This window comes from Budorcas taxicolor, chromosome 8 (genome assembly GCF_023091745.1).
Source record: "Budorcas taxicolor isolate Tak-1 chromosome 8, Takin1.1, whole genome shotgun sequence".
Lineage (NCBI taxonomy): Eukaryota > Metazoa > Chordata > Mammalia > Artiodactyla > Bovidae > Budorcas > Budorcas taxicolor.
The window spans coordinates 64,616,882-64,641,591 of record NC_068917.1 but is presented as its reverse complement, the minus strand read 5'-3'; the positions used below and the strand labels follow the sequence as shown (position 1 = coordinate 64,641,591).

Sequence of the window (24,710 nt, the reverse complement as noted above, 5' to 3'; positions counted from 1 at the left end):
TGATTCTTTACCAACTGAGCTGTCTGCTGCTGCTGCTGCTGCTGCTAAGTCGCTTCAGTCGTGTCCGACTCCGCGCGGCCCCATAGACGGCCTCCCACCAGGCTGGGAAGCCCTAAATCGGATAGAGGGTACAGTCAATTTCAGGTAAAGCACAGAGCACTCCTGGCTGCGGGGGCTATGTAACCAAGGTGCTTACTTCCACCTAGTGGCAACCTATGCTCATTGCAGTGAGGCCACCAAGAATACCAGGCCTCTGGGTAGAGGTGCTGCAAACCCTAACTTGTGAAGGTAGAATCTATCAGATATCACAGGTATTCACTCCTATTTGCAGAGGTTACTGCCAAATCAGTGTGCTGGGAGAGGTTAAAACGATTTTTCAGCAACTCCACCTTCCTCCCCTATCCCTGCCTACTTGGGACAGAATGTGACTTCTTGCTTCCACACTAGCAGAGTAGGCTCCTCCTAGGGTACACACATCACTGAAGGCAATCTGCTTATCTGTACCCACCCAGAGGGGCTGTGAGCATCATGGCCAGGGGCAGGGACTTGTCTTACTCATCTTTATGAATAAGATCCTAGTACACGCCCTGACTAGAGGAGGTATCCAGTGAATGTTTGTTTAACAAAAAAGAGTGAATGCTTTTGACCCAAACTTGTCATCACTTTGTAGAATTCAGGCAAAGATTAAGTAGTAGTTTATTTGAATACTTTAAATAGTAAACATTTGAGAGGGGTGGGTAGAAGAATGGTAGACACCACTCAGCAAAGTGTCCAGGGCAGAGCAGGGGGCCGGGGCAACTGGCCTGCTCACAGGGCAGTGGAGGCCCGGAACTTCTGGGTCAAACAGAACACGGAGGCCGTGAGGGCTGTGCACTGACGGGCCAAGAGTTTCACACTCAGGTCATGGTAGCCTCTCTCACAGGTCAGCTTAGCGGCCTCCACAAACTGATGGTAGGTGTACACCACATCCCTCAGGTTCCCCGCTGCCTCTCTGTGGCGGGTGGAGCAGCGGCTGCAGTCCGTGAGCTGGAAGCACAGGCCGGCCAGCTGGACCAGGTGCTGGAAGGTATCCCACACAGCACTCTGCATCTCCTCCGGGGTCTGGTCCACTCTGATCACGTGCTGACAGCTCGACAGGAGCTTTTGGGAGCCCATGCAGAGGCGGCTCCGGCTTTCAGAAAAGTGCCAGGTGCACTTCTCGGGGGGGTGTTTATTCCCATTCCCCCAGGAAGCTTCCAAAATGTCCTGTAATTCCAGCAAGCTCTCCATGAGTTGGATGAAGCCCTCAGGGATGCTGGCGGGGGCAGCTTTCAGCTGTCTTAGAGCCCTGGAGCAGTACTCCGGCCAGATGTGGCTGTTCCTCGATGGGAGCTCGGCGCTGCAGCTGTGGGCCCGGGCAGGCCTCCAGGGCAGGGCCAGCCGGCTTCCTGCAGAGGGCGGTGAGGTGAGGGGGGCTGCAGGACACGCTTCCAAGTCTCTGTCTTCCTCCTCTGTCTCTGGCTGCAGGCCAGGGAAGCACGTGGCATAGGAGAACTGGCAGCTGCACTGCTCCATGCCCATCCTGGGGGCCACTGTCTCATTCACACCTGCAAACCCCAAAGATGGGGCTGTCCTGAAACTGTCAGAACCTTTAGGATAGCTCTCTGGGGTAAAGCACAGAAAAGACTTCTCAGCAGGACGGCAGATGCTAGGCCTTTTGCCTTTGCTTTCTGGCACCGAAAAACGGTTTGAACCTTCTAAGTGGGGCTCCTCTTGGGGACACGGTAGTGGCTCCGGCAGAGAAGGCCCTGGATTCAAAAAGACGTGCTGGGGAATGTCCCCAGGGGTGGTGTCTTCCCCTGTCACATGATTAGGTGGCTCTGCCTTGCCTTCCTCTAGAGAGAAGGCTGATGAAATAGTCTGGTCCCTAAGCAAGAATTCTGATCTAAAATCCAACTCTACCAATAGTTTTTGTTCTTGGGCCTGGCAGTCTTGACCCGGGATCTCTCTGCTTTGTCCTTGGGGTTCTGTAGGGGAACTTGGGGTCTGCTCAGTCCCTGTAACAGTAGTCTCCAAGAAGAGGGAGGCTACCATGCCACCAGCTGGAGCACTGACACCAGTAGTCTGTGGAAGAACATCCAACCCATCAACCTTGGGGTCACCTGGATCCTTCCCAGACTCATCATGAAATAAGCTGGTGTCATTTTTGTTTGTAACTTCTCTACCATGTTCCAGAGATAGTTGTCCTTGTTGCTCCTCCTTTGCAGGGAAAGAAGCCATCATCTCTTCTGAATTTATTCCACAGTCATCACTTTTAGGTCCGTCTCGAGAAGACAACAAAGGCTCTGTGTCCTGGGGGGCAGTTTCTGGCATAGGATTTATAAACAGAGATCCCAATCCTGTTTCCACCTGAACTCCTCCTAGCTCCAGTGTGTCTCCTTGAGCAATAGTATGTGGCCCTGGGCTGACGGTCAGGCAGACTCTGTCTGGGTTCACATCAGCACTGGAGAGGGACGAGGTGCTGTTCCCAAGCTTCAGGGTGAGTTCTCGGGGGGCACTGCCATTCAAGTCTTGAAATGGAGAAAAGGTCTGGGGAGGCCCTGCCTGAGTGGTATCTGGGCCAGATGAGCCTGGGTTGAGACCGTGAGGGGTGTTTGCTGGGGAACTGGCGACACTGGAGGTCAGAGGGGCAATCCCAGAATTCTCTTTATGGTTAGGGTCAATCCGGAGGCGAATGGCAGAAATAGATGACACTCGAGAGTCGATGACAGATTTGGTTTCCATGGTTTCTGGCTCCATCTCCATGGCCCGGGAGGCTGGGTTTTTGCTCTTGGTCTCCCTCAGGGGAGTCAGCAGCCCCAGGGCCTTGGTCTCCAGGACACCAGGCTCACCCTGTACGTCTTGCAGCGAGGACACGGTTGGGGAGGGCGCACCGAGGGCCAGGTAGGGCTCCCGGTCATAGTAGCACACGTCGTCCACACTCTCCAGGGAAGCTGACGGCACCAGGGGAAACGAGACCTGACAGGTGTGGTCGGTCTGCAGGAAAGACCTTCTTTTCCTCAGGGTCTTGGCATACTTCTTCACCCCTCCCCTTCTGCTTGGCTCTCTCCCATCTGGCTCAGGATTCAGGCTGACCTCAGGGCTGCAGGGGCTGGCCTCATTCTGTGATCCTGTGGCACTGGTTTCTACAGCAGAAGCAACTCTGAGCCCTGAGAATCAAGAAAGGAAAAAGAAGATGAAAAGCAGAATAACAAAGAGATGTGTAGATCTCGGGCTCAGGACGCAGGATAGCCTAGGTCTGAATCCTGGCTGGGCCGTGTAACCTGGGGCATGTTAAACCTTGAGCTCCTCAGTTTCCTCTTCTGAAAGATGGGGATGAGCACTGTGGTAGATGTGTTTTGATTCCAGGTTGCCCAACATCTATTGCCTTGTCTTTTGGTCAACTTCCTTTCAGGGGATGACATCCCTCCAACAATTATAGGCTGCTGAAATTATTAATGAAGGAGCCCTATTTGTATCAGCCAAGTGGTCAGAGGTATGAGCTAGAAAGTCAGTCACAAAATTTCCTAAAATTTCAAACTCAAACACATTGATAGAAAAAAAGAAAAAAAAGCCCAGTACAACCCATTCTTTGCAGCCACGGAATCCTAACAGTACAATGAGGAATCCTGCTGCCTAGCCTCCTGGTCTGGTCTCTCTGCCTATGTCAGAACCAGGGCTTCACCTCTGCTGGCAATTCTCTAAGCTATCTGGCATCCTTCCAACACTATCTCACTTTAACCAAGTCAGGCAGTACCAGTGGTGTCCATCAATACTGCCATGCTGGATAGATGACTTACTACATATCAGGCTCCTAGCACAAGCCTGTGCCTAGTGGGTGATCACTAAAGGAAGCCAGTGCCATTATTGTTACGATCATCACCACAGGGTGAGCGTTCTGAAGGAGATTTCTTTTGACAAAAAGTGACTGCGACTCTCAGTTGCGGGCATGAGGGATCTTGTGCATACCAAGATGGATCTTTCTGAAAGGAGAAACACTTCTATGAAGTCCTGGGAATCAGCCAGAAGGAATTAGGATCACAGGCTAGTGCCTGAGAATCAGAGGGTTCTTATATTCGGACCGGTTTTTTCCAACCTGGCTGAACCTTATTAAAAGCCTCATCAAATCCTATGCTGCTCCTCACACCTCCTAAAGCAGAATCTGTGAGGCTGGGTCTAGGAATTTATAGTATTTGACTCAGGCCTCTTGGGTGATTTTGATGCCCAGATACCTTTTGAAGTTACTGCTCTGCTCTAGGCCCCCTCAGCCACTGGCCAAAGGTGTTTCTGAAGCTTAAAAAAGGGAGAGGCTCTCACAGCGAGTCAGCGGCCCAAGCAGACCCCAGGCCCATGAGTCCCAGGTCGGGGCTGCCTCCCCAGCACCTCACTGGCTCTCCATGAAAGACGAAGTGTCCAATGTGGACCTTATCTCCCTGACTGGACTCCCACAAAGGAAGGCCTTGACTGATGGTCTGTCTCACCCCCATCATGTCTCCAGCACAATGGCTGGCCTAGCGGGACAAGACTGGAGGCATGGATGGCAGCTGACTGTGTTCTCTGGGGAGCGGTGCACAATCTGGCCGTGGGTTTCTACTAATCAGTTCATGAAACCGGGGTAGGTGGTGGAGAGGGCACTCATTCATCCGTCTAGCAGCAACTGCCAGGAACTCTGTGGTAGGACACAGAGGTGAGTGTCAAACGCACCGTCCCCACATCACAGAAGCTTTCGCTTTAGTGAAGGAGAGAAATATCCATACAAAAAATCACACAAATAAGTATGCAGCTACAGGCAGGAAGCACCCAGGGTGTGTGATGGGGGTGGGGAGACCTCGTCCTGGCAGTCTGGTTAATATCCCCAAAGGAAGTGAATTTCCAGGTGGGGCCTGAGAGACAGAAGGTCAGCAGCAGCCAAAGATGAGGGCAAGGAGTGTTTCAGGTGGACGGAGCGGCATGTGCAAAGGCTGGAGGCAGGAAAGAACTGGGCACTTTTAAAAATGGCAAGGAGGTCTGCGTGGCAGGAGTGCAGGGAGAGGGCTCAGGGGGAAGGAGAGAGACACATCTCTCGAGGTCACAGAGGGCCTCGAGAACCCTCACAGGTGCTGCTAAGGAGTTGGCCTTTCTCCCACGAGCAGTGGGAACCCACTAGAGACAGGGAGCAACAGGAAAGGACTGGGACACAGAAGAGGGCTCACAGCTTCCCCTGCTCCTAGTAGGTCACTCTTAATGTCTGGGTGCCATTTTCCAATTTTTTGAGTGTAGTGAGAGAAAGGGAGAGAGAATGTATGTGTGAGTGTGTGTGTGAGTGTGAGTGTGTGTGTGAGTGTGTGTGTGTGTGTGTGTGTGTGTGTGTGTGTGTGTATGTAAATATTCTGCAAGGACCTCAGGTCAGCTTAGGAAGTCATTCTATGAGGAAATACACCCCACACTCTTTGTGGAGGAAAGAATGAGGAATCTGATCTTCCCAACTATGTGTCCCTTAAGGACCACCAATGGCCTGCCAGTTAGGTTCTTTTTGTTTTAAGGCCTCATTTAAAGCTTCCAGGTCAACAACAGCACAGCTGCTTCCCTCTGCTGGGCGCTCATATCAAACCTTTTCTTTCTCTGTGAATTTTGTCCATCTCACAAGGCCTGGTCCATTTGATGCCTCTTTTGGGAAGCCTTCCCTGATTCCCACCTAGAATTAATGCCACCCATCTCTGCCTGTCCACAGTTCTCTGAACCTCCCCTGTTGCCCTTACTTGAAGTTGGGATGCCCACAACGTGGTCCACTGAGCCCAGGGAGCCCACCTCAAAAGAGAATGAGCACCCATGCTTTACCCAAATGTTTTCCCCTCAGGCTTGCACACTGCCCTCCCTGGGGACTGAGGAGCTGCCTGCACAATCCACAGACCTGCCAGGGAGGGCTCACCTGAGAGGGCACCTGGGGGTGTGAACTTGTCAGCTGCGTCATAGTATTCCTCGTCGGAACTGCCATCCTCCAAGGCCAGTGGCAGGCCTGGGGTCAGGGCTTGCAGCACGGAGCTGGATGGGGCCTCAGACCCTCCCTGCTGGCCCAGGGCTGCCATGCCCCCACCCTGCCGGGTAGCCGTGATATCAGAGCTGTCGCTCAGGTGGCTGGCGGGGGAGACGCTGGCACACAGGCTGTAGTAGTCTATCCAGCTGCCCTCGTATAGCCTGGGGTCCAGCCTGAGTGCATTCAGCTCCGGCCCCCAGCTGAAGGCCTCAGGAGCTGGACCCTCAGAAAACTCTGTCTTCTGGCTCCGAGCGTTGGCTCTCTGGGCCAGGTCCAGGAGACAGAGGAAGCCACTGGTTTCAACCCTGCTTCTCTCCTCCTGGCAGTCTGAATCAAGACTCTTCGGGAAGCCAGGCAAGCCCAGGTGGAAGAAGCTGGACCTGCTGGAGGAGCAGGCATCCAGGTCATCCTCTTCCAGGGCGTCCATGGACTCACTGGAGCCGCTGGTCCTGCAGCCTCGGCTCTCGGTTTTGGCCGAGTCGGATGCCTCGGATTCGGCACTGTCTGTTGTGCTGCTGGCCCCGCAAGTGCTTGGGCCTTTCCCAGCCTCTGCCGGCATGGAGCTGTCCCCAGGAGGCTGCTCTTCTTCTGTAAGTGGTCTGCAGGGGCCCAGCTTTGGCAGGCATCTGTCAGAGAGGGACTCCGGCACGCAGTCCACTTCAGATGACTCCTCGGAGTCACTGCAGGCCCTGGACTCGTAGCCTGACACAAGAGTTATGCAACAGGGTTAGGGGACTGGCAGATGCTCGCGTATCCACCCGCCTCCACCTTGCCTGCCCTCTTATTTTTCAGATGAGAGAACAGAGGTCCAGCAGGGTGACAGGCCTGGACCATGCTACGCTGACTGACACGGGACTCCAAATTTCCACTTTCTCCACACAAGTGTCAAGTCTCCTTCCCCACATCTATCTGAGCTACCTCCAAGGAGATCTATCTGTTTATGGAAACAGCTGGGTATTTAGGTGGTTTGCTATTCCCCTCCTAAAAATCTCAGCTCTGTCCTGACTGGGTATCAAAATCAGACAGGGAATCATATTAAAACAACAACAACAACATATCCTTGGACCTCACCCTGATGTATTGAGTCTAATAGCTAGGGAATGGAGTCTGAGAATCTGTATTTTTACCAACTTTATGGGGGTCCTGAGGCTGCTAGGCTGGCATCATTCTGAAGCCTGGCCTAGCGACCCACTGGTGCTACAGGGCTTTTAGAAAAGTGTAAAGTGACCCACTGCTGGTACTTGGAAGGATTCATGGTGAGAGGGTTGGGGGGCATTGAGCCAGGTCTCAAATTGCTCATGCACCATAAACCTCCAGGTGCAATCTGTTTTCAGCTTCTCTCTGGGGACTTCCCTGGTGGTCCAGTGGTTACCGCTCCACGCTTCCACTGCAGGAGGCACCCTGGTCAGGGAACTAAGACACTGCATGCCACACACCACAGCCAAAAACAAACAAACAAACACCCAAACAAATAAACAAACCCACTTCTCTCTGATCCCATCACATTGTATTTAAACCTCTGATGGTTCCTCTTGCCTACAGGGAAGAACCTAAGCTCTCCTACTGAGGTTGGGGGCTCTCACAGGGTGACCCTGAGCAGCCTGGTCACCCCCTCCCAGTGCAGCACCCCCACTTCCTCAGCAGCCTGGTCGCTCACTGCAGCCTTCCCCATGCTCTAGCTACTACAGAGAGCTTTTCAGCCTTCACGCCTCCATTGTGTCCCTCTGCTTCAAAGGATCACTCCTCCCCTCTTTGCCTGGGTAACTTTACCATGTTCGTCATAACCTATTACAAACAGGTTGAAGTAGGGCTCCTGTGACCACCCCATCAGGCCTCCACAACAGCATGGCTCCGTGGGGTGCTGTCTCAGAGGCATCGTTCCCTGTTAATAAGCTGTGTTAAAGGGAACAAATGCAGGAAACTCTTCATTTCGGAATTCTTAGTTTCCTATCAGCCAGTCTCTGAGATTACTTATGTCTGTCTTATCCACATGGAGGAAATGCCATACAATGGTGCGCTACTGAGCGCCTCTCCCCACCTCCACGTTCAGTGACAGCATGTTAGGGGCTTGAAATTTTATCTTTGACAGTAAGACAAGATGTCACTTATTTGTTTAGAAAGTATAGCTGACACGGTGGGAATGTTTCTGCCATTGCCAATGTTTAGGCAATTGCTTCAAATCAGGGTTCTGTTTCATTTTGTTTCTTCCCCTGCAGAGACAGTTGTTAAACATTTATCAGCAAACCACTGGGAAGAATGCTGCATCAACAGTGCGGAAGCAAAAGCCTGGAGGAAACTGGGAAAATGTTCACCTAATCTGGCCTCCCCTACTTCATTCCTTTTGTCATATGATTTTTATCTTCTATCTCCACGTACCCTGTTTGTATAAACATGTAAGGCAGATAATTTTTATTATAATTCAAGAGAAGCAAAAGAGGCATGAGATGAGAAGCTAGGTCAGCTATTCTTTCTAAACAAATAAGTGACATCTTGTTTTACTGTCAAAGATAAAATACTGTGGATCTTGGAGATTATTTTAGGTAATACTACAGGGAATCAACGTTTCCTTCCTTGGAGAAGGAAATGGCAATCCACTCCAGTACTGTTGCCTGGAAAATCCCATGAACAGAGGAGCCTGGTAAGCTACAGTCCATGGGGTCGCAAAGAGTCAGATACGACTGAGCGACTTCACGTTCACGTTCACATTCACAGGGAATCAGACACCTTCCACAGCCTTCCTTGGCTTTATGGGACTCTCAGGTACAAAGAAATCCTCTCTATTTAGGATTTTGGAAAGATCAGCTGTTTACCAAGAAATGAATGGAGAAACAGCTCTCATCCCCTTGAGTGGAAGCCTCAGCTCCACTCCATGCACCATCCCCTTTTAGGCTGCCTTGACCTACAAGGCAGTGAAGTGGGCCTGTCCTTACTGGGTCCAAGCCTCAGCACCTCACCTTCTTCAGCAGACACTCGGTGCACCTGCTGTTTGTTTCCAGGCCAGAGGAAAATGGAGGTCACTGGGTCGACAAACAGCCTGTAGTACCCAGCAATCAGGCAGGCTAGGTCTTTTGCACTGTTGGATTCCAGCAGCAAAGTCAGAACCTTTGAAGGTAAAGAGGCTCTTAAGCATATAAAGGGCTAAGGCTGGCAACAAGGGATACAACGTCTGAAGGCTGGCAGCAAGCGATAGAAAGGGCAATCAGGCCATGTGGGGCCCGTGAGAGATTTCAGGTAAATCCAGCCATGGTCCATAGACAGGCCCCCTGGTGTCCCAACAATGTATCTGTCCTCACCTACAAGATTTGAAATGAGTATGCACCCACACAGCCACACGAGCACTCACACATGCAGTGGGTTCCTCCCATCCAGTCTCCACAGAGTCTCCTGTCCTTCGATCCCAACCCCAGCCCCCCAGCCCAACCACCCCACCCTGCTCATTCATGCTATGGGGCCTCTTCAAGACCTGACCTAGAAGAGAAAAGGAGCAGGATCGAGTAGAGAAGGAAGGAGAAGAGGATAAGAAGAATGAAGCACCAGTCCTGATCATGTTGGGATTAAGTCAAAGGAAGCAGGATAAACGTAGGACCTTCCAGAGAGGTACAGGAAGTACCCTATGCCACTGATCTATTTTGATTGCTGCCACCCAAAATCTTGGGCAGCCATTCTGGTCTAATGTGTGTGATAATACCCTCTGGTGGTCCCATCTAGGTTGCTGAACCTGTCAGGAAAGTACACGGTCAAGCTCAGTTTATAGGAAAAAATCCTTGGACTTGCCCGGGAGAATGTACCCTGTTCATTACTTTCCCTTTGATGGATAGGATGGACAATTCCATCTCTTAGGAAAATGTTGGACATGAGACTCTGTTAATATCCAAACTCACATAAACTACCGTCGAGTAATTTAGGCCCAGATTCCAGAAGCTGGATTCAAAATTTCTTCCCCATGCATTACCTTGACATCCTGAAGATACACTTTGACCATGCTCACTTTCTCAGACTCCTCTGTCAGCTCTACACGGCTGATATTGGCAAACTCTGCCAACGTGGACATGATGTTGAGTTTGCTATTGATAATTTGGCTAATGCCATACTTGGCTCCAACCAGAAGGGCAATGTAGGATTCTCTGTCCTGTAACTGCAGAGGGCAGGAAGGGGAATTAGTTTCCATTCACAAGCTAGGGAAAATACATTATACACGTAGGACATGATACCTTTCTCTGCAAACTCCTCACCACCACTCCTCTAGATGACCAAATTAGGTGACAGCCTAACCTGGGCCCCATCTACAGATAAACTCAGTATAAATTTATCTCCCATAATACTCTTCAAAATAGAGGATCAAACCACGGGACTTTTACCCATTCCATAAACCCAACCATATACTTGCACACCTATGTGCCTAAATTCACATTGTGCCCTCCACTTGGGATCCCTTGTTATCATTACCTATTGAAAACCCACCCTTTTTTAGAACATTCCATCAAAACCTACTGCCCATTGAAAACGCCACCTGATTTGCTCCTCAAACCAGAACAGTCGTTTTCTATGTTGACTCCACATCACGTCCTCTGTCCTTCTTGGACAGCACGGGACTGTCTAGGACTAGAATTTCTAGGACTTCTAAGCTCAGACTTCCTACTGTTATTATTTGTATTTGAGTTGCATATTCCGTTAAGGTCCCTGACAACAGAGTCTGTATATGTCTACGTCTGTACCTCCAGTGACCAGCAAGCACCCTGAGCCAGTTCAGTGAAATTGGTTTCTTCTCCCACTCCCAGGTCTTTCCTTACACATGAAAGGTAAAGAGGAGTTGGAGACAGGAACCAGACAGCTGGCAGAGGGCAGGATTAGCCCTAGGAAAAAGTGGGTAGTTTTTCTTGTACCTTCAAGTTTCCTTTCTGTGATCTAGTGGCTCCTCCGCCATTTAGTCCACTACTTGTACAAAGACTCGACCAATTTTTCTCTTCCCCAAACAATCAAGATACTCTTCCTTTCTTTCAAAACACCGATTCTCTTTTTCCATCTACACTGTTAGGTCAGCAGCCTAATTAGATGAACCCATCACTGTAAATGACTAAGAAGCACACCAAATCCACTGAAAGGAGCTTTGCTATTATTATTTTTTTTAATCTCTAATTGGTAAATTGTCTGGCTTTGTGCTTGAGAGTTCTAGGGCTGATTGGTGGGGGCAGAATTCCCTTAAGCCACATCCCACATCTCTGACTGCAGCAGAGCACAGAGCTCCAGGCCTAGGCGCCAAAAAGCAGACCAAGGGAGGAATGGATAAGTCCACAGCAGAGGACTCTTTTTCTTGTTTTCCCTTCTCAGGTCCACTCCTCACTTCTTCCCTTCTGAATAATCAGGGCCCCAGCCTCCAGTCTAACATTCTTATCTTTTCTTCATGATTTCCCTTTTTTCCTCTTCAACTTCATATACCCAAAATTCCAGGGTAAACTGGAATGCCTCAGAATGCCTTTCCTCTGAAATCTGGCAAAATGCAATCTTCTTGCCTTTCCTTAATCCCTTCTCCTCCCCCATTCAACCTGAAGCTGGCAGCAGTGGTCTCTGATTTGACTTTCCAGTAATGGTCCTGTGCCTCTCATGGCTTTGCTCTGCCCTGTTTGGTGCCTCGTTGCATCATTTGAGGATGGGAACCGTGTCTCATTCAGCTCTGCCTCCCCCAGCATCTGTCAGAGGGCTGGTGTCAAGCAATGGCATGACAGACGCTCCTTGACGTCATAATGTTCACTTTCCCAAACAAATTCTAGTCCATGACAGTCCTCAGGAATTTTAGACTAAAAGATACATTGATGTTCAGAGGCTCTCTTGCATCCCTTATAAAAAGTTCTTTAATACATACCATTAAAGTAGCATTAAAGATTTTCCCACCGTACGTCTTGAGTTCCCCAAGGATCTGTAGGTAATTTAAACGTAGCTGGGCAGCAGAAATAAGTTGCTTAAATAAGAGTGAAAAAAAAAAGAAAACAAAAAAAGACTGTTGAAGTCAGAGCTATTCATTTGCCTAAAATGCAGGCGATGTTGAAAATTCTCCCCCTGAGGTTTCACAACAGTCAGCATGTGGTTGGCAAGGGCTGTGGCTAAATTACCTTCTGTCTGGGTTCCAGCAAGTTCTGGTTCCTCTTCATGTGGAAGCTGATGGCTTTCTTGATGTCTTTTCCTTTCATGTTTCGTAGTAAAGTTGGAGATATAAAGTTCTCGATTCCCCAATCCTTCCTGCCATGAGACATTGGAGACAAGGAGGCTCATGTCTACAGCGAACTTGACTCTAATGAAGAACGTAATTATATTTGATTCAGTAGTTATTGTTCCAAGAACACTGTAATTATGAGCTTCTTTCTTAGCAGAAGATGTCTGGCTGGTCTTGAGGAGTATATGTAAATATATATATATGAATACTGTATATGTGTGATATCTATTTATACAAACACACACACACTCCACAAAAGTGAGCCATTCTGGAATTAAACCCCATGATCATTCAAGGAGCCCATTACTCCTTACACATGTTCAGCACAGTCTCATAGGGCAACACACAGAACATGTGAATCCCTGAGGCCATGCTTGAGGATGATGCCAGCCTAATCCCCCACCACCCCACCCAACAAACTAGTTAAAAATACAGATTCTCAGGTCCCACTCTCTAGAGATTTAACCTAAGATATTAGGGGTAAAGCCAAGGATTTTTATTTTTATTTATTTATTTTTTTAGCCAAGGATTTTTAAAAAAAATTTTTAATAGAATTCATCAGCAGGCAAGACAGAGCTGAGATTTGGTGAGGAGATGAGTAAATCTGGGTGATACCACCCAGAGCAAAGTGACATTTTAAGCTAAGAATCTGGAGATGTCAGAGCCTCAGGACTTGAAACTGCTCTAATAGGAATGTAATACAACAGGATTTCGTTCACCACAAATGAACTTCCAGGGAATTCCTGCTCTCAGAAGAGCTTGATGCTGAAGTTGTCAACTGATTTCCTGAGATATCCTCCCAGGAACTGGGAATTTACGAAGGGATTCTGTGTCATTCCATCTGGAGCTGGCTTGGGCCCCAGAGGGAGCATCGGGTTCTGACCTGGGGGAAGCCAGGCTGTGTTGGAGAGGGTGCAGAGGAAAATGAAGGGAAGACAACGGACAGATGGGGAGGTGGGTGAGTGTCAGCTTCGTGTGGATTCTGGCCATCCTGGCCCAGCGCCAGCCAAGTGATAAATGCCACACAGCTGCTGTTGGTGGGACACCGAAGTCCCCTGCCACTCACTCTATGTACTTCAAAGAGATCTTCTGCGGCTGCGCACATGCGTAGATCCGCTCCTGGATGTGCAGGGCTGCCAGCCGGAGCGCCGAGCTGCACTTCATTTCAACCGCAAAGCGCTCCTGGAGCACATCGCTGCAGCTCTAGGAGAGATGAAATCAGAGACACTGGGAAACAAGAACACATGGATTGGGTTCCTAGTGCTCTTAGGTGAAAGGCAACTTGGAGACCTAGCTCTGCCAATTCTTGCCTGTGTGACCTTGGTTGCCCCTTTTGGCAATAAAACCCGTAACTCTAAAGATCCTAAATGGTGTTCAGTTCAGTTCAGTTCAGTCGCTCAGTCGTGTCCGACTCTTTGCGACCCCATGAATTGCAGCATGCCAGGCCTCCCTGTCCATCACCAACTCCCGGAGTTCACCCAAACTCATGTCCATCGAGTCGGTGATGCCATCCAGCCATCTCATCCTCTGTTAGAAAACGTAAATCTACATTGAAGACTAAGCTTTAAGTTCATTAATATATTGCAAATCGCCTAACATAGCAACTCAGTGACATAAAATGGAATTCTAAGGGATAATCAGGCCTACTCTCCCTCAGACCAAGATAATCCCTACCAGTGAGTTGCTTAATTGCCTTGAGCTCATGTTCAAAATAACCCAATGTGCCATCTTTGAGAAAAACCACTGTTATTTTAGGAAGGGCAGACCAGGTCACCTGCAGATAGAGGTATTCAAAGGCCACAGGGTCTTCTTTCAGGAGGTCCAGGGGGTCCCTGGGGACAAAACAAACCCTGAAGAGGCAGCGGTAGTCATGTGACTCCTCCCTTTCCACTACCTGCAACGCATAAGGGAGACACGGTTCATCTTCTGTTTTTCTTCTCAGTTATTCCACGAAACAACTTAAATAAAAAAAGACACTGAAAGATAGTCTCTAAAGATTCCAGTTTTAGTTCTTCCAAGTCAGCACAGACCTGTGTCCTTGATTGACTTTCCCATGGGTATAAGATGTAAAAAGCTCAAAAGAACAGTTTCCCACTCATCCCATCAACCTGTTCCCCTTTCCAGAAGAAATCTCTGCATCTGGTTTCTTATATACCCTTCCAGAGACTGTCTATGTGTATTTATGCTCCTATAAACGTACATTCCTTTATTTCCCACAAATAGTAGTATACAATACATTATGTGGGTATATATAATAAATATACCCTGCACCTTTTTTTTTCACTTCAACTATTTCAGTGGTCTAATTTGATTTCTTTCTCCAATGCTAATGGAACAGAAGTGATTTTTTTTTTTTAAGTTTGTAAGCAGCAATGTTAGGAAATGAGTGTCCACGGTAGGAATTTGTCTGCAATGAGGAACACTCAGAGTGGCTTCCATGAGCTCATGCCTTGTTCATGCTGCTCCTCTTCTTAAAAAAGCACCTTTTCCTTTTCCAATTACTGAAAACCTATTTATTTTTATAGTAGTACATACTCAATAAGAATTTATGGAACTGACCTGTGTTTGGCTTTTGAAAGCTGGTATAAAAAATCACTGCATGGCTAAAAGACTGAGAGGTACAGGTCGACTGACTGTGTTAGCCCTGTCCTGCTCAGGACAAGTCTCACAGAAAGGGCTGAGGCCTAGCAACAGATGCTTCCCTGACATCTCAAAGGTGGGAGGTTCAGAGGAAGCTCATCAGAGCTGGAAGCAAAAGATGGGGTCTAGCGGTTGCGTTACCTTGAGTAAATTACCTTACCTCTCTAAGCCTCTTTCTCCTTGTCTGCAAAACAGAGGCTTGCCTAACTTTGTTCACAAACCAGGCTGAGTGAGCTCTGTGTTGTCAGGGCACAAGAAAGCACATCAAACCTGCAGATGCGCTGCACCCTGTACCCAAAGGCTATGGCCGAGGCAGGCAGCTCACCCTGCCCAGATCGCCCCACTGGGAGCAGAGGCAGGTGGTACCTGCTGGATGAGCTCCTCCTCATGCAGCAGGTGCAGCCGCGAGACATTGTACTGCTCCTCCAGGACCAGTGCGAAGTACTCTGTGCTTCGGATCGACAGCTTCTCCTTCACCGTGAGGATGATGTCCTGCGGGCACAGAGGCACAAGGGTCACCGAGGAGCAGGCCAATCCGCACGTTCAGGCACAGAGCGGGGAGGACTCCCCTGACCTCCCCTCTGCTCCTCCGTGCTGCCAGGGAGAGAAAGGCCCGTGCTGGCTGGGTCCACTGCCAATACAGGAGGCTAATCTTGATGGGCCACACGTGGGACTTCTCATCACCCCTTCAGGGCCCTGTGCCCACCACTCCCTTCCCCTCAGGGCTCCAGTGCCCCCCGCATGGCCGCCCTCTCTGGCTTTACTTCGGAGGCTAAAGCTATCCCTTGGGGCCTTACGCCCCTCTTCATGGTCTCCAGATCCATCCTATCTCTGGAGTCTGCACTGTCAATTGCTTACCAGACATAATCGCACCACCTGCCCTCTCTGCCCCTGAGGGAAATAATCTGATGCTTCTGAACCTGTTTCTTCCTGTGAAATAGAGGATAACGATGCCCATTTAGAGGGGCTGATGGGGTGAGTCTAGCATCTAGCAGGCAAATACTGGGCCCCCAGAACTGCCATGCCACACTCCCCTCGTTCACTACAGGGCCCCCTCGGCATCACGAGGTCTTTGCTGCCTTGGGGCATTCACAACGCTGTTTCCTCTGCCTGGCACACTCTTCCTGCACTCTTCCCAAGGCTACCTCTGGTCTCTGTATCTAAATGCAACTGTCCCTGTTATTCTGTCCCAGGGTCCTGTTGATTTTCTTCATCACTATGACATCTTCTTTGATGACAGCACTGTTCTTCAGTAATAGTACAGTGAAGTGAATGGGCTCTAGACCTAGACTTCTAATCACTAGCTTTGTTTCCCTGGATAACGTGCTAACTCTCTCCATGCCTCAGTGGTTTCATCCCTAAAATGGTCATAATAGTGACACCTCTCTCGGGGGTTGTTGTGTGCATTAAATGGCTATGCCCATACATGGCCTTTAGAATAGCACCTAGCAGATGACAGGTGTTCATTGCCTGGTAGCTGCTGACATCTGTTTTTCTGCTTATTGTCATTTACCTGCTAGATGCTAGACTCCCCCAGAATGTGAACCTCGCTTGTCTTGTACTCCATTATATCCGCAAAGCTTGGCATTCAGTGATGCTCAATAGACTTCCATTCAATGAATAAACAGTCATCATGGACTCATCATACACGTCCTGCTAGAATTTTAGATTTAGTAAATGCCAAACCATCGGGTGCTACCTGCTCCTCACAGCTCCCCATTCTGAATCCTCTTCCTGCTTTCTCCATCACCCCCATAACTAACCAGCGACTAGGTCCTAAAGTTTAATCACCTCGAAACTCAAAAACATTAGTTCAATGCCTGCTGTGTGCTGGCCATGATGGAGAGCCCCTCTCATGGCTCTGTCCACTCTCTCCCTTCTCCATTTGGCTTGAGCACACACATTTGTCCTGGCTTTGTTGATTCATGTCCTAAGGAACACCCTGCTACCCTATCTGATCTCCACTCTACATCTAGAGCAGAGATTGGAAACCAAATCCAGCCCATTGCTTATATTTGTAATTATAGTCATATGGGAACCAGCCACACCCATTCTCTACAGTGGCAGAGGTGAGTAACCACGACAGAAGCCCCCGGCCCATAAAACATACCACATTCATTATCTGGCTGTTTACAGAAAGTGTTTGCTGACCCTTGACCTAGAGGAACTTGTTAAGCCTTGTATTGCTCATGCTCTCCCTGGCTCAAGAATATTCAGTGCCTCCTCCATCACGGCCCACTAGCCCAAATCCAGGTCCCTCAATTAACATTAAAGGTTCTCAAGTATCAGGTGCCAACCCATTTATTCCACTTTACCCTTTGCTGCTGCTTCTGTTGCACTTTGCTTGCAAGCCTCATATACTTGCTAAACTTTCCCATCACTGGGTCTTTGTTGGTGTCATTCCCCATGACTAGAAATCTGTCTTCACACACCACTCCTGACCCATTCCTGTCCATCTTTCCAAGTTGATCTCACGGCCACCACGTCCTGGGGGCCGTTCCTTCCTACCTAGCTGGAAACTCTCTCTCCTGGGAGCCCGCAGCACCCCATTTTCACATCCTACTTTCCTGCTTCTGAACACATTGCATTCGCCATAGTTTCTTCATGAGTTAACCCTAGGTCCCATCTCCTCACCTCAGCCCCACCCCAAGACTCTGGGCTCCCTAAGAGAGTGACCCTAGGGAGTTTATTTCTGTATCATTAACAGCTTTGCTAGCACACAAAAGTATCACTAAAGGACACATTACTTTCCTTGACAGAGAAACAAGGTTTTCTAATGTAAGAAAACTCTTGCTTCTCTTGGTAAGGGAGTGAGGAAGCGAAGTCGCTGATGACTTGACAGTGGTTTTTTCTCTTTTTCACCCATACAATTTGCTTACATCCCCCTCTCTTCTCTGTCACAAAGAGCTAAAAGATTTGCTCTGTAAAAATTTGGCTATTAGAGATAAGTGAGATTAACCAGCATTACACTAGCTAAGTCCTTGCCCATTTCCCCAGCTCCATGTGTCACCTTGGCTTTATTCCCCTGTGGTGTGTGTTTTCATTGTAAATCATCTCAAAGCCTTTTTGGCCACAGAAGGAGGACTCCCTCCACTTCCAGGGCACTCCCCCATTCCGGTGCACTCTGCTCAAAGGTGATGTAAGTAGAAACCATGTCTAATGCATTTGCACAACTTCTGTGCTGAATGGCAACACGGTCAGCTCCAGTGCAGGGTTCAGAGACAACAGACCAAGTTGGAAGACACTGATTTTGATGCATTTCGGATATCTTGGTGTTCTCATCTGAAAAGCGGGTTAACACTTGTCAGCTTACAAGGTTACTGCGGCATTAGGTGAGATAGCAACTAAGGAAGTGCCCAGGGAATGCCAGACAAGGAGTGACACTGAACAGAGCCATTCTTCCCTCCGATTCCTCCTCTGGGCTTGAACTTCCCAGAGCCAGACAGGCTTTCTCCAGCTTCTCTTCAGTCACGCTGAAGTAAGAATGGAATAGGGCATTTGGGGCAGCCCTAGGAACTGCCATTAAGGTATGACCTAAATCAAATCCCTTATGATTATACAGTGGAAGTGACAGATTCAAGGGATTAGATCTGATAGACAGAGTGCCTGAAGAACTATAGATGGAGGTTCATGACTTTGTACAGAAGGTGGCAGCCAAAACCATCCACAAGAAAAAGAAATGCAAAAAAGAAAATGGCTGTCTGAGGAGGCCTTCCAAATAGCTGAGAAAAGAAGAGAAGTGAAAGGCAAAGGAGAAAAGGAAAGATATACCCATCTGAAGGCAGAGTTCCAAAAAATAGCAAGGAGAGAGAAAAAAGCCTAAGTGATCAATGCAAAGAAACAGAGGAAAACAATAAAATGGGAAAGACTAGAGATGTTTTCAAGAAAACTAGAGATATCAAGAGAACATTTCATGCAAAGATGTGCACAATAAAGGACAGAAATGGTATGGATCTAACAGAAGCAGAAGAGGTGGCAACAATACACAGAAGAACTATACAAAAAAGATCTTAATGACCCAGATAACCACGATGGTGTGATCACTCACCTAGAGCCAGACATCTTGGAATGTGAAGTCAAGTGGCCTTAGGAAGTATCAGTACAAACAAAGCTAGTGGAGGTGATGGACTTCCAGCTGAGCTACTTCAAATCCTAAAAGATGATTCTGTTAAAGTATGCACTCAAAAAAAAAATAATAAAATAAAGTATGCACTCAAAATGTGAGCAAATTTGGAAAACTCAGCAGTGGCCACAGGACTGGAAAAGATCAGTTTTCATTCCAATCCCAAAGAAAGGCAATGCCAAAGAATGTTCAAACTACTACACAATTGCATTCATCTCATATGCTAGCAAAGTAATGCTCAAAATTCTCCAAGCCAGGCTTCAACAGTACATGAACCATGAAATTCCAGATGTTCAAGCTGGATTTAGAAAAGGCAAAGGAACCAGAGATCAAATTGCCAACATTCATTGGATCATCAAAAAAGCAAAAGAATTCCAGAAAAACATCTACTTCTGCTTCATTGACTACCCTAAAGCCTTTGACTGTGTGGATCACAACAAACTGTGGAAAATTCTTCAAGAAATAGGAATACCACACCACCTTACCTGCCTCCTATGAAACCTGTATGCAGGTCAAGAAGCAACAGTTAGAACTACACATGGAACAATGAACTGGTTCAAAATTGGGGAAGAAATATGACAAGGCTGTATGTTGTCACCTCGCTTATTTAACTTATAAGCACAGTACACCATGAGAAATGCCTGGCTGGACGAAGCACAAGCTAGAATCAAGATTGCTGGGAGAAATATCAACAACCTCAGATATGCAGATGACACCACCCTTATGGCAGAAACTTGAAGAGGAACTAAAGAGCCGCTTGGTGAAAGTGAAAGAGGAGAGTGAAAAAGCTCGCTTAAAACTCACCATTCAAAAAACAAAGATCATGGCATCCAGTCCCATCACTTCATGGCAAATAGATAGGGAAACACTGGAAACAGTGACAGACATTATTTTCTTGGATTCCAAAATCACTGCAGATGGTGACTGCAGCCATGAAATTTAAAGACACTTGCTCCTTGGAAGAAAAGCTATCACAAACCTAGACAGCATATTAAAAAGCAGACATTACTTTGCTGACAAAGGCCATATAATCAAAGCTATGTAGTCATGTATGTGTGTGAGAGTTGGACCATAAAGAAAGCTGAGTGCCAAAGAACTGATGCTTTTGAACTGTGGTGTTGGAAAAGACTCTTGAGAGTCCCTTGGACTCCAAGGAGATCCAACCAGTCCATCCTAAAGGAAATCAGTCCTGAATATTCATTAGAAGGACTGATGCTGAAGCTGAAACTCCAATACTTTGGCTACCTGATGCGAAGAGTTGACTCATTTGAAAAGACCCTGATGCTGGGAAAGATTGAAGGCAGGAGGAGAAGGGAATGACAGAGAATGAGATGGTTGGATGGCATCACCGACGCAATGGACATGAGTTTGAGAAAGCTCTGGGAGTTAGCGATGGGCACGGAAGTCTGGCATACTGCAGTCCATGGGGTTGCAAAGTGTCAGACATGACTGAGCAACTGAACAACAATAGGAATTGCCAAAGGAAGGTGCCAGGGAACACTGGTGGTATGTGTGCATTACGTTTGCATGTGTGCACACAAGTGTGTGTGCAATATGTGTGTGTGTGTATCTTGTCCAGTACCTAGGTGTACTTACCCACCTGAACCTGTTCTTCCTCTAATAACAGAGGAACTGGGCTCAGTGTTGACTCTTACATGGTTTCTAATGCTTGAACAACTCCTTTGTTTGTTTCTTCCCTGGAGCCTGCTTCTAACACTATTTGCTCCCTTGTTGAAAAACTATAGTGCTATCCCTTAACGTCTATGGATAAAATCCCAATTCCACTGCCTGCCATGCAAGACCATCCCTGCAGCCAGTGTGCACCCTCTCCCACTCCTCCTACAAGGAAACGGTCTCTGCTCCAGTCCCATGGGATGGTTTACTACCTCCCAGGCGATGCCTGTCTTACTGGCTCTCTGCCTTGTTCATGGGACGTCTTCAGCCTGATGTACATCCTCTGACCCCTCTACAGCTGTGTCCCCACCTGCCCTTGATGAATCCTTAGTCACCCTTCAAAGCCTAGCTCAAGTCCAGCTTCTCGGCAAAGCCTTCTCTGACATCCTGACGGGATGAGACAGAGGGCTCCTTCTCTGTATGCTAAGCACCCCCTCGGTCCTCTATTTACAGCCATTCCTTCATCCTGCCCTGGACTGCTGGGAGCTCCTTGGATGTCCATTTACCCTCAACTAGACTGCAAGCTAGGGGGACAGAGACCACTTTCTACCTCTCTTTGTATCACCTGCCTCAAAGCGTCTCCTTTGGGGGAACATAATTAAACCTAATTCAAACTGACTTCCATCCAGAACAGAATTCCCAGGGGCCTGGACCTGCCCTGATACCTTGCCTGGGTTTTTTAGTGACTCTGGCCTTTTGGGAAGCAGGTGGAGCCCCATACAAGAGGCAGGAAATCCCAGTAGTTAATGGGGAAGGCTAATGAGTTGTATTGGGTACTTCATCTCTCTGAACCCTGATTCTCTCCCCTGAAAGAGGGTGATTAAAATACCAGCTTGCTGGGTATTTGTGCAATGAACTGAGATGACACAGTGTTTGGCTAACTCCAGGTGCTCAGACCATGGGATTGTGAGATCGCTGAGGCAGCTGCTGGCAAGATGCCTGGGGGTCCTGGGAGCCAGCAAATTCTCACCAGAAAGAGATTCAAGTTTTCTCCGAATTACCTTCACAGTCGTGTGTGCCTCAAACTTGAAAGCTTTGGTCTGTCCATTCTCCAGGTACAACTTGAGCACGTTGGGCATACACAGCAGAGAATTACCCTGGAAGACACAAGAGCAGTGTCAAAACTGTCCCTCCCTGTTCCTGGGTGTGACAGAGCCTGTTTCCCTGGCCCTGCCTTGGTGTGGAGAGCAGGATTCTCCCCAACTTCCTCACCACATTGTAGGCTGACTCTTGACATTCAGAGATTTCTGCATGGGATGAGGCCTATGCCACACAGATACAGGCTTTGTTCCAGGGCCAGCCACAAGAACTGTTCGACAGGAGGGAGGAGGGTGAAGAGTGAGCCCTGCCACGGGCATGCTGATGGCATTGCGCAGGGATGCATGATACCATCTGCTGACACGTCACTACTTGTTGCCACCTACAGCAAATCAAGTGACAAGCATGCCCACTGCCCCAAATGGGCCTTTCTGAGATTCTTGCACTGTGCCTTGTAGGCTTGGGTGAAATGGGGGTAGGAAGCTCCCTGAGAGTCCCCTCAACATTTCACTGCTGCATTCTCTGTAGAAAAGCATCACCAAAGGACAGAGGGCTGCTTTCTACCTCTTGTTGTTCAGTTGTTCAGCGACCCCATGGACTGCAGAATACCAGGCTACCCTGTCCTTCACCATCTTCCAGAATTTGTTCAAACTCATGTCCATTGAATTGGTGATGCCATCCAACCATCTCATCTCCTGTCACCTCCTTCTCCTCCTGCCCTCAATATTTCCCAGCATCAGGATATTTTCCAGTGAGTCAGCTCTTCACACCAAGTGGCCTCTACTCACCCCAACTATCACTCTGGATTCATGGGACCCCTTGAGGGGTTCTGCCACTCTTGGAGGGCTTTTAGGGAGAGATGCACAGGACTAGTCTGTTTGGTGACCCCAGGCCAGCCAAAATTCCTGAGGCAGAGCAGGGCAAGGGAATCATTCTCTTTGGGTTTGGAGAAACCCCTAGGGCTGGCTCTCATAAAAAGTGACTTCTGAGTGTTGAGCTGTAGACAAAGAAGTGGCTGGTGCCCTCCAGAAACTGTAAGAGATTCTAGAGTCTCCAGGATTCGAGCTACAACTGCCCCCAAGCTCTCATCTCTGGAAACCCACCTAGGTTAGAAGCTTATCACCTTTTTTCAGAAAACTGACAATCTTTTTCAGTTAAGAATTTTGTATCTTCTAAATATAAGGGCATTTGTATCTTTTAAGCAAGACACATTCATCACTCTATATAACTTTTTTTTTTTGAAAGCCAGAATACTTTTATGGAAGAAAAGGAATATGTTCATATCCCAGGGCCAGTTCACACTCAATCAGGGATGAGGGATTTTAAACCCTTCACTCTGCTGTCATCTCCTGACTCTGGTTTTAGGTATTTAGAAATCTTAATCTTTGGATTTTGCAAGTATGACTGCTTTCCTTGATACTTGTGATATCCAAAAAACTACATTCATAACATCACCACATAACTAACACTATTTACTTTTCTCTAAGGCTTCTTCCAATTTTTATCTATACCTGTAAATAGCTTTCAGAGAACTGCACTAATATATTATGCACAATTCTATGTGTATTTTTACTCAACGCATATATACTTCTTCATGTGAGTTTAATGTTTATAATTTTAATGGACTTATAAATATTCTATTGAGTTGAAACATCAGAATTTCTTTAACCATTTCTCTGCCTAAGCATTTAACATTTTCTCAAAAATTTTTGTAATATATATATGCAAAAGATATCTTTACATGCATGGATTTTTGCATTTAAATTATTTAATATAAATAAATTAATAAGAATGTGATTCTTGGGCCATTTTTATGGCATTCATTAACTTTTTTTCTACTCCCAAAGATTAAATCAATTTACAAAGCCACCAAGTAGTACATGAATGCAGCTACTTTCTCAGTATCAGGGCTTATATTTTCCTTTTTTGTGCTAATTTATTAATTGGCAGTTCTTAATATTTTCCTTTGCATTTCTTTAATGGCTAGCAAATTTAAGAATATTTGAAGTGTTGGTTTCCTTAAGTCAGGCAGAGAAAAATAATACTGTATGATATCACTTATGTGTAGAATCTAAAAAGTAAAACAAACTAGTAAATATAACAAAAAGAGACAGACTCACAGATATAGAGAATAAACTACTGGTTACCAACAGGGTGAAGGAAGAGGGGAGGGGCAAGGTAGGGGTAGGGCATTAAGAGGTACAAACTATTGTACATAAAATAAATAAGCTACAGATATATTGTATACGACATGGAATATAGCTGATATTTTATAACTATAAATGCACATATAACCTTTAACAATTGTTAGTCACAATGCTGAAACCTGAAACTTATATATCAACTATACCTCAATGATTAAAAAAAAAAACCCAAACATAGCTTTTTATTTCAGATTCTTCTAGGGTCAGTCTTGCCTCCTGAACCCCCATATCACATCAATCCTGGGTATTCCAAATCAAAAAGGACTAGACAGCATATTATAGTGGAAAACAGAAAAACTAAAGTCACACAGACCTGTTCTCCTGTATTTCCTAGCTGTATGATCTCAGAAGTTAATTCTCTTAACCTCTTTAAGCTTCTGTTTCTTCTTTGTTAAAAACACCTTCCCTTGCAGGGTATGGTGATGATGAAGGACTATGTACCCAAGATGTTTTGATTCACGTATTAGAGATTCAGTATATGATAGGGTCTTTTTAAAAAGCAACCCCTGCCACCATCTCTGCTGTCAATGTATCACCTTCAGAGGGAGTACTAAGTTAGAAGATTCAGAATGAGAAGCGAATAACTGGAACATGTTGAAATTTCCAGCCAGAAAAATGGAGTCTCAGAAAGACACAGTCATACCCAGTGTGTCTCTCCTGTCCATGGTTTGTAGGCACCTTACTGAGGGAGCATAGAGCCTCCAGCGAGCCCACTACACTCCCACTTTGTCCCCTCCATGCTGTGGATGCCAGCGTCTCCAGGAGATAGTGCCAGGAGGCAGCTTGCCTGCT

At 47.4% G+C, this 24,710-nt stretch overlaps 1 protein-coding gene across 1 annotated transcript in view; it reads right to left on the bottom strand.

The window, feature by feature from the left end:
• Positions 1-807: 807 nt before the first annotated feature.
• FRMPD1 (FERM and PDZ domain containing 1) overlaps positions 808-24,710 on the bottom strand; it is a 45,589-nt gene continuing 21,686 nt past the window's right edge. Inside the window, exons 6-15 of the mRNA XM_052645302.1 lie at positions 21,678-21,773; positions 15,246-15,371; positions 14,014-14,133; positions 13,306-13,442; positions 12,139-12,265; positions 11,892-11,987; positions 9,984-10,166; positions 8,986-9,133; positions 5,927-6,733; positions 808-3,188 (exon numbers count right to left, since the gene is read on the bottom strand). Of these exons, the coding sequence (XP_052501262.1) occupies positions 808-3,188; positions 5,927-6,733; positions 8,986-9,133; positions 9,984-10,166; positions 11,892-11,987; positions 12,139-12,265; positions 13,306-13,442; positions 14,014-14,133; positions 15,246-15,371; positions 21,678-21,773 (4,221 nt within the window). The remainder of the gene's footprint in view (positions 3,189-5,926; positions 6,734-8,985; positions 9,134-9,983; positions 10,167-11,891; positions 11,988-12,138; positions 12,266-13,305; positions 13,443-14,013; positions 14,134-15,245; positions 15,372-21,677; positions 21,774-24,710) is intronic.